General features: G+C 32.2%; 1 protein-coding gene across 11 annotated transcripts in view; it reads left to right on the forward strand.

Moving 5' to 3' along the window:
• Positions 1–8902, forward strand: part of VTI1A (vesicle transport through interaction with t-SNAREs 1A) — a 380272-nt gene that overhangs the window by 92742 nt on the left and 278628 nt on the right. For 8 of the 11 annotated variants that reach the window (XR_013161750.1, XR_013161751.1, XM_077126035.1 and 5 more), the window contains exons 4-5: positions 1298–1375; positions 7370–7390. The exons of 1 other annotated variant lie outside the window; for it this stretch is intronic. Coding sequence is in view for 8 of the 10 variants with exons in the window: in XM_077126035.1 (XP_076982150.1) it covers positions 1298–1375; positions 7370–7390 (99 nt within the window). In the remaining 2 variants the exon portion in view is untranslated. The remainder of the gene's footprint in view (positions 1–1297; positions 1376–7369; positions 7391–8902) is intronic. 2 more of the 11 variants (XM_077126040.1, XM_077126034.1) reach the window with 1 other exon arrangement.

Below are 8902 nucleotides of genomic sequence, written 5' to 3' on the forward strand. Positions count from 1 at the left end.
AAATGATTTAGTCTATTGGTTGGTCTTGTCTAAGGTACTTTTAGTTTCTAATACAGTATGATTTTATGTTCACAGTATTATAGTCTCTAGGTGGCAAAGCTGTGTTATTCATTCACTAGTTTAAAATGTTAATTAAAATTCTTATTGTTGTCTTCTTCTAATGGATTATGGGTAGTCCTTTTAAACTACAATACATTTTTAGATCACAGATGAAATGGTAAGAACTTTTGCATCCTAAACTATAGACTTCAGGTGACAAAGAGATTACAGTCTTCCTAACTGCTTTTTTTTTTTTTTTAATAATTGACTTTTGTTTAGTTCAGAAGCAGAAAAGACAACAAAATAACCTATAAATCTGCATTTGGGAATGAAGTAGTAATATTAAAATAAGATCTGAGGATAGTACTCTAGCTTCACAACTAATTTTCAGTGTCTTTTGGGTTTTCCAAATGTTTATACATTTAGATAACTCATGTAGACATGTTCCCCTGACTTTACAGGTAAGAGGAAGTTTCTTGTAAAGTGAAATTTCATTGTGAGAAATGTTGACTCATAGCCAATTGCTTTTATTTACTGGGATTGCGAAAAGTTGATTATTCTCCTCCTTGCCTTTATTTATGGGGATTGGGAAATTTAATTTGTTTTACCAGACATACACCACTCCCCCTCCCCATCAGTATTTTTCCTTAGGTCATTATTAATAGAGGGCTTGGAGACATTTGAATTATTATGTGGGAAAGGGATGGGCTTTTAAATTCCCTCTTTTTCTGGTTAATGACATCACAATGAGGGGACTATACCCATACGATGCCAGGCACTCCAGAAAGTATAGTTGGAAGTATAATATTATCCTAGAATTAGAGATTTTAAAAGACCTAAATTGTACAGTCCATATCCTGCCACGATATAAGAGACCTCCCCCCCCATATCCCTGTTTTAATTACAATCTGGTGACTTTTGTTGATACATAGCTATCTAACAGTATTTCCTTCAGCATAGCGGTCTTATTTAAATAACTGTGTCTGGAATAATATACAAGTTCTATTCCATTTGTGAATGTTAATAGAGTACTCATATAAATGCAGAGTTTCCTTTCATTATTGGCATTTAAATCTACTTTACATTAAATTTCCAAGTCCAAGGACTTTACGCAACTTGGGTTTGTAGATTTTAGCAAATAGGTTTCCATTAGGGGGCTCTCGAGGTTTGAGATGACCAGCCTTGATACCAGTAGTGCTTGGAAGCCTTTGCTTTCCAACGTTCATCTCACTCTTTCCCTTTTTGTTTTGTTTTATAGAAAAGGTCACGGATCGCCTACAGTGACGAAGTACGGAATGAGCTCCTAGGGGATGATGGGAATTCCTCAGAGAACCAGGTAGAATGCTAATCAGGAAGGCCCGGTGGGTGGCTGGAGGGTGAAGGAGGTCGCAGGCACACTGGGCTCTCAAGCTGCTCCTTAACAGTATTAGCAGCAACTCATGTGGAAGCGATACTGTTTAATGCAAAGCTGGAGTCTTAATCAACTTCAAAATGTTTCTTGGAGATCTTACATTTAACCCTTTACCTTGTGATCACTGTCTGCTATCTTTTTAAAAAATCTTTTCTTCTCTTTTCTTTATTATTTAGTACTTAAGGAATAACTTGAAACACACTGTTTGCAGACAAAGCCAAGGTCTTCACCTCAAACACATGTAAAAGGAATAAAAAAGTACATAATACATCTTTGATAATAATGCAGTATAATTAAATCAACACTTGCAGCAAAACAAATGAAAGTAAGCTTTCAAAATTCAACAGGGTAGCTCAGTCTCCTATTGTGTAGCTTCTTAAAAATACACTCCTAAAAAGCACCAGTGTGGAACTTAGATATTGGTGCAGGGGACATGCTTCTGTTAAATACTAATACTAATAACAACAACAACAATAACAATAATTGGACAAATCGTATTGCAGTTTGACATTTGTGTAGGCAAAAATAAGATATAATTTCTTCTTTAACAGGCCTTGCAACTCGGCTGTAAGTCCTCATTGAATCTCAGTGTTATGAGTCTAAGTAATGTCCCACTTCTTGCTTTGAAATAAAACTCTAGATCTTTTTAGTTTGTACAGATAATATGTAATAAAAAATATTTCAAGAACCTCAGTATAGATAGGACTTTTTAAGTGTCTCACACAATCCTAGTGAATGATCCTTTTTTATATTTTTAAAAAAAATAAATGATAGGGAAGTTTAGAAGCAAGACCTGAATATGTTTATTAATGTTACTTTGACAAGTATTATAAAGGTCTCTACTCTGCTTAAATAAAAATCAACATAAATGATTGATTGAGTAAATCAAACATTGTAATAAGGTAGTAAAACATAATATATTAGTACACATTGTAAATATTGCCTAATTGTATTTGGCATCTCAAATAGGTTATATTGTAGGTCTATATACGCTAATATAGTATTATAGCCTACATAATGTTAGTAGTGTAAATAAGCCACCCTCCTCCCATTCAAAAAAAAAAGGGAAAAAAAAATCACTGAACTGATTATGTTTGTTTTGGGAAAGATCTCACCTCTTCCATTATTTCCAAGTTTTCAGCTTGAGTTCAGACATGTAAACATGTTAAGATTTGACTTCGGATTTTAGCCTCCGTGATTGAAGTATGAGAATAGCTAAGGGAAAATAAAAATAGAAATAAGGACCACATGAAACACAAAAGAGTAATAAGAAAAAGGGGATTTACTCATAATAGATTAAATAACATGAGGATGAGAGAAAAAATACTTTCTTCCTTTTTTTAAGGGAGTTTAGGTTGTTCATACTTCTTGAACGAATCATGATTTTATTTCCCATCCTTTCTGCAAAAAATGCATTATCTTGCCCTAAAAAAAAATTTAAAAGTGAATGCATAATTCCCATGTCAACTCTAAAAAGCTATAGATCTTTCCCTCATTTGAAACCACTATCTAATATAGAAGTGATAGAAAGGAAAGGGGTGTTTCTGTCTTACTCAGACTCCTTTATTAAAATAGATGTTGTAGTACTGTGACAGGGTTTCCTTTTTTTTTTCTTCTTAACATGTTCATTTCTCTTAATGGACATTTTATGCACCTAAAATATTTGTCTTACATACATATAAGTATGATTTTTATGCCTAAAGAAAAATATCACACAAAAATAGATTGAATTCCTATTTTCTGAATTTTTCAAATTATATTCCTGTCACTTTAAAGTAATTATGCAGAGATTTCCCCTGGACTTGTATAAATCAAACTTACAAATTCTGAAAGTGCTTGAAGAACCTGAAGTTTAGTTGTAAGGAGCTGTCACTTCAATAAATATAGTATGATAAATTATAGTCATGAGAATATGTAGCTGCTGGATTATTACTTATATGAAATTTTCAGTCAGAAATTTGAATTAGCTTTGAAAGTGCAAAGAGATCACATTTAACTTTTAGGATACTTTCCTACCAAAGGTAGCAAAATTTCCATATAATGATAAAAGCATTAAATTTTGGTTTTAGACTTTTTATCATAAAACAGGAATTAAAATCCCTCAAACTAAAAAACATTCAGTTATAATCATTTGAGAATAACTCTTCTGTATCAGTATTTATTCAGCCTGTGAAATAAGATCAGAAGCTCTTTCTTTAAATAAAGAGAAGATTTTTTAATTTGGTTCTTCATATTAATTCTTGTAGCTCAGTGACTGATAAGTTTTCTAGGTTTTTTTTTTTCTGGGGAGATTTGTGTATAATTCATATAGATGGTGATTTCTGCACACAAATAAGTTATTTTCATGTTAATTATTGATAAATTGATTTTCAGAACTTTTTGACTGTGAAATGTTTAAGGTGAACTTTTAACATAAAGGAAAAACATGAGGCAAACAAAATGAGAAAAAAACAACAATATTCCTTTAATTGAAAATGGGATAAAATTGTCCATTAAAAAATTATAATCAGAAAAGGAAAAGAATAAATAAGAAAAAGGATAGCATTGGTTACAAATAGACAAAATAAACAAAATACTGACTCTTTTGTATAATTTTCTATGTAATATATGTATTCTCCAAAGAGTGGTCTCTTGGTGGAGAGTTAGGCAAATGCGAACACAATAGCTATTATATCTCATTTTGGCAACTTATAATGGACCTTTTAGGCAAATAAAACCTAATTATTAATAGAATTATAATCTGCCAGTTAACTATAACATACATAGTTATAGTTACTTTTAGAATATAAAAGTTTCTGCTATTATTAATAATGTCAAATTTTCAGAAATTAGGAATTTTCAAATGCATCTTCTCTGTCCCTCATACAGTACATAATTTCACTTAATTCTAAAGCAGTTGTTTTGTGGACATTCATTTCTGTTTCATGTCCGTTTCATATGATCAAATATAGCTCATCGCTGATTTACAATGAAGGGACAGAATTATCTGCTTTGCACATTTCGGAGTTGTTTGTATTATCAGTTTTCAAGGACTATTGTCTTAGCATTATCATTCTATTCTTTTAAAATATCATCTTTGCCTTTCCATATGCCAACATTTTATTTCTTTGAAAGAACTGAGTTCTTGAAAATAGTGATGCTATACTTAGAGTGGAAGCTTTAAATTGTTAACTTGATTTAGTTTTATGAAAACATTTTCAGAAGAGGAAAAAACAACTTTTAGCAACATATCATCAAGCCCTTTGTAGTAGAGTAATTAAACCCTAATTATTATTTTGGTTTCCATATGCAAAATTATATTGATGAGTGACTTTGAGTAAATCCTATACAGAGGTTTCAAAAATATTTAAAGAGTAGGATATTTCCAAATGTGCCGAATTTTCTGTGGCAAAGCAATATTTAGCAGATCTGATTGCTTAATTTTTTAATACGAGATTCTCTGAAGTTCCGATTTGGGCTTGCTGTGCATAAAGTGTGTCAAACTTCAGCTACAGGCTAGGGGGTGAAGTCGGTCAATTTAATTCCCCAAGATCTAAAGAAGGTCGGTATCATTTCATATAGCCCTGGCAGAGCAGATCATTACCAGGCACAAATCTGTTCGTTACGTGCTGAGGGTTTATAGCAAAATAAATAGACTGTCATCATAAGTTCAGAAAATTGTATGTTCGACCCACGATAATGTGTAAAGGGCGTTTAATAGAGTTCAGCATTTATTCGTTATCTGTATGCGGACAGAGACGGCACTGGCGTTATCAGCTTTAAAAAAAAATTCGGTAGTTCTGGGGGTCACATGACGCACCTCGCAGACAGAGGCGCGCGCGTCAACCCTCACATGCTCTGCAGTGCAGTTTTGATTTTAGTCACAGCAGAAGGCTTAGCCACAAGAGATTCCACTGGTTCAAACCAGCGTAAACCAGATTTTTTCAGCCCACAAAGGAACAGATTACCTCTTGTATCAAATTCTGCATTGGGGGGGAAATCTTTGTTTCAGAAAAGATGTTGATTATCATAACTCAGTGTGGTGGCACTACACATTTTCTTGTCACCTGTGATGGAGCTAGGAACTCAATAAAATACAAGATCATTACTTTCGGTCTGGTCTATGCATTGTTAATTTTCAGAAATATAGCATCTTTTGTTTACTTGAATGAATAACTCTTGGCCTAACTTAAAAAAAAGAAAAAAGATAAAGATTAAAAACCTTCCCATTACCTAGCTTAGCTACAAATCCGGTGTAGGGCTTGAAAGCAGCCATGCAGCACAAATAAGATAGAAGGTTTTTTGTTTGGAACCTATTGAAAAAACAAATGGGTAGCATTTTTAAACACTCATTGATTATGGCAGGGTGGCATGCCCCAAATGATCTCTATGGCTGAGGAGTAGTTTTAAACTTTGGCCCTTTAAGTATCATAGTCAACTGAAGAATGGTGCCCCCAGAAAGAAAAGATAGCTTGTGCGATCAATTCCCAGATCGTCTCTTTCTGAGAAGAATTAATGTTTGCCTTTTTCTCCCATGATGTTGGGATAGAAAAGAGGAAAGATTCTAATATGTGATAGGCCCAGGTATTTTAGTTTAAAATTTGACTACTTCTGGGGAAGGATGGTAACTTTTCATATGAAATTATTAGATGCTTTTCTTGTACATACTGGACAGTTGCTGAGAGAATGAGTGTTTACTGATTTGAAATGGTTTTGAAAGGAAGCTATTAAAAGTTCATTTTTCACTAAATGCATGGAGACATTTATTATATAATAGATTCTGTATCCTTTTTGAGAAAGGATTCAGAACAAGTTTGAAATCTCATTCTTTTGATGTAACAAATACAATAACAGAATAAGCTGGAATGCATACTGGCTTCCTTGAAGTAGAAATAAAAACAGCATTAATCATTGTGAAATCCGGGCTATAGTAAACATGATACTTTTAGAGAGACTTAATAGTGAGCAATTCATGGCACGTTTCTCCCAAAGCAATAGTTTATTGGCCTGCATATGTCAAGTGTTATAACAGATGTTACAGATATGTGGATGTTTAAAAATTATCAGTTGTAGACCTGAATTGCTGAGGATGCAAATTTCAGACCTAAATGTGGTTTACTGTGTATTGCAAAATGGGTTTCAATTTCTTTTCATTGCAGAAACTATGGCAGTCATTTGTGATATTTGTGGTTTAAAATACTGTCAAATTCACATTCAAACACACAGAAAATGAACCATATGGTTATTTTGTTTTTGTTTCTTAAGTCCCTTAAGCAAAATAAAAATCTAGAAATCAACTCGGGTATACACAATATTTCTAAGAATAGTGAATATTTTCTGATTCTATGCCCTAAAATAAAGTACCATGTCCTAAATAAATAAATAAAATATTGTTACCTCCAAATGCAATCTTGTTACTATAGTGGGCATATACATGACATCAGCTCACATACTAGTTTGTTGTGTAAATACTCATTGGAACCAAAGCATGAACTATTATTAATCATTTTTATTTGTAGATAAAATCTGAAATCAGTTGTCAAGATTCAAAATATATAAACATCCCTAAACGTGTAAATACAAAATCTCTTCTCTTAGAAGAGAAGAAGAGTAAACTTGTTTTCTTTCTTTATAATATAGACTTCTATGAAGTCATTCCCCTTTATTTCATGATGGTGTCTTAGATGTACTTTAAAAGAGAATTTCACACTATTCTCTTTGTTTAATGTGACAGTGTGAGAAAGTGATCTTTATTCGTTCAAAAAACTCTGCATGTAGTCTATGTTTAGGTTCTTTTAATGTGTTTGTCTGTGATTTTTAAATGCTAAACATGTAAACAGACAAATTGTCAATGTTAATTCTGTATCCTGTCACACAACTGATCTTTCTTTCCTGCCATTTCTTTCCTTTTTATCTTTTTTTTGTGCATTCATGTTGCAGTTGATAAAATTACGTGAAGAGGTGAGTACTTCCTAGCTTTGTTTTTTTTTTAATTCTGCTTCTCCCTTTAAAATTGAGTTTCTAAATCAGAAGTAGATCTTTAGATTCATTTTTCTTGGGAAATATACACATAGCAAAAGAATCATTCATATTGCTCAGAAATGTTCTCTGTTGGCCATTTTTTAAAAAAAAATTATATCTTTAATTATGTATATCACAGGTCTCATGTTGTTTTTTAGCATCAGGGAAAAGTGCTTATTTTAAAGGCCAAGGAAAAGGAAGAAAAATGAAGAAATATTTAAAACTATACTGGACCGTAGTTTTAGTATAGACCTTAACTTCAGGTTTATCAGTGTTGGTTTTTCAATGTCAGAATGGTTTAAATTTCTTTCCTAATACTCTGATTTACTTAACTGAAAATTGTTTTTAAATAAGTTCCTTTCCCTCACCCAAAATTCTTAGATTGAATATAAGACATCCTTTTGGGGAAACACATATAAATGCCCAACTAGTCTGTGTACATAGATGCCTAAGAAAAGGTCTCGTCATGGTTAAACACTTTCCCTTTTGCAGGAAATAGCACCCAAGTGAGTTTTCATTTTCCTGAGTTTGCTGGTCTGTTTCATAATGCTGCTCTGGATTTATTTGCTTGTGTGGCCTAGCAAATATTTACAGCAATGCTTGTAATTTTATTTTTATATTGATAGAAGATGCTGAATGAGTTCATATTTTCTTAATTAAGCCAAACATAGCAAGTATAAGTTGGTACTCTTGTCAGAGCAGTAGTACATTTTTGGCTTAGTGTGGTTGAGTTTGTTACTTTTTATAAAAATGATAACGTATATTGCAATTTAGAAATTGTCTAATTGCTTATAATAATCAGAGCACTATTGATTATTTTGAGAGTAGATTGCACTGATAGAAGATTTTCCTTGTTTTTTTCTTTTGTTGTGTATCATTTTCTAGGTGAAAGCTAATTTAGAAGCTTGTAGAATGGTTTCAACAACTTCCCATTTAAGGTGCATTAGTGACTTCCTTGTTTAATAAAAGTAATAATGATATATAAAATGAAGTGGAAAATAAGCATAAGTCCTCACTCTCTAAGCTCTTCACATTTTGTTATCTTCCCTATATGGAAGCACATATGTATACCAAATGAATATCATTGATTGCAGTTTTTATGTTTAAGACTATTCTTGGGGAGTATATCATCAACATAATTTTTCTACAGAACTAGAATATCTGTTTATCTATATTTGCATATATTCATGCCCTGTTGGAGAGTCTGGATTTTCAAATGTTAATGGACCTAATAATAGACTTGAAAATCTCTATTTGAAGAAACTACACAAAGCTCTTGCCTCTAAATTTTAAGCAAGGAATATGACTAATAAAGCCTTTTGCCTTATTACAATCAACATTTTCAGCAGAAGATGTATTTTGTTAAGCTGAATTAGAAGACTTATTTCCAAAAGCTGAAAACATCATGTCTGCAGTTCTTTAAAAATGTATTTTATTATTATTTGAGGGCTT

This window comes from Tamandua tetradactyla, chromosome 13 (genome assembly GCF_023851605.1).
Source record: "Tamandua tetradactyla isolate mTamTet1 chromosome 13, mTamTet1.pri, whole genome shotgun sequence".
NCBI lineage: Eukaryota > Metazoa > Chordata > Mammalia > Pilosa > Myrmecophagidae > Tamandua > Tamandua tetradactyla.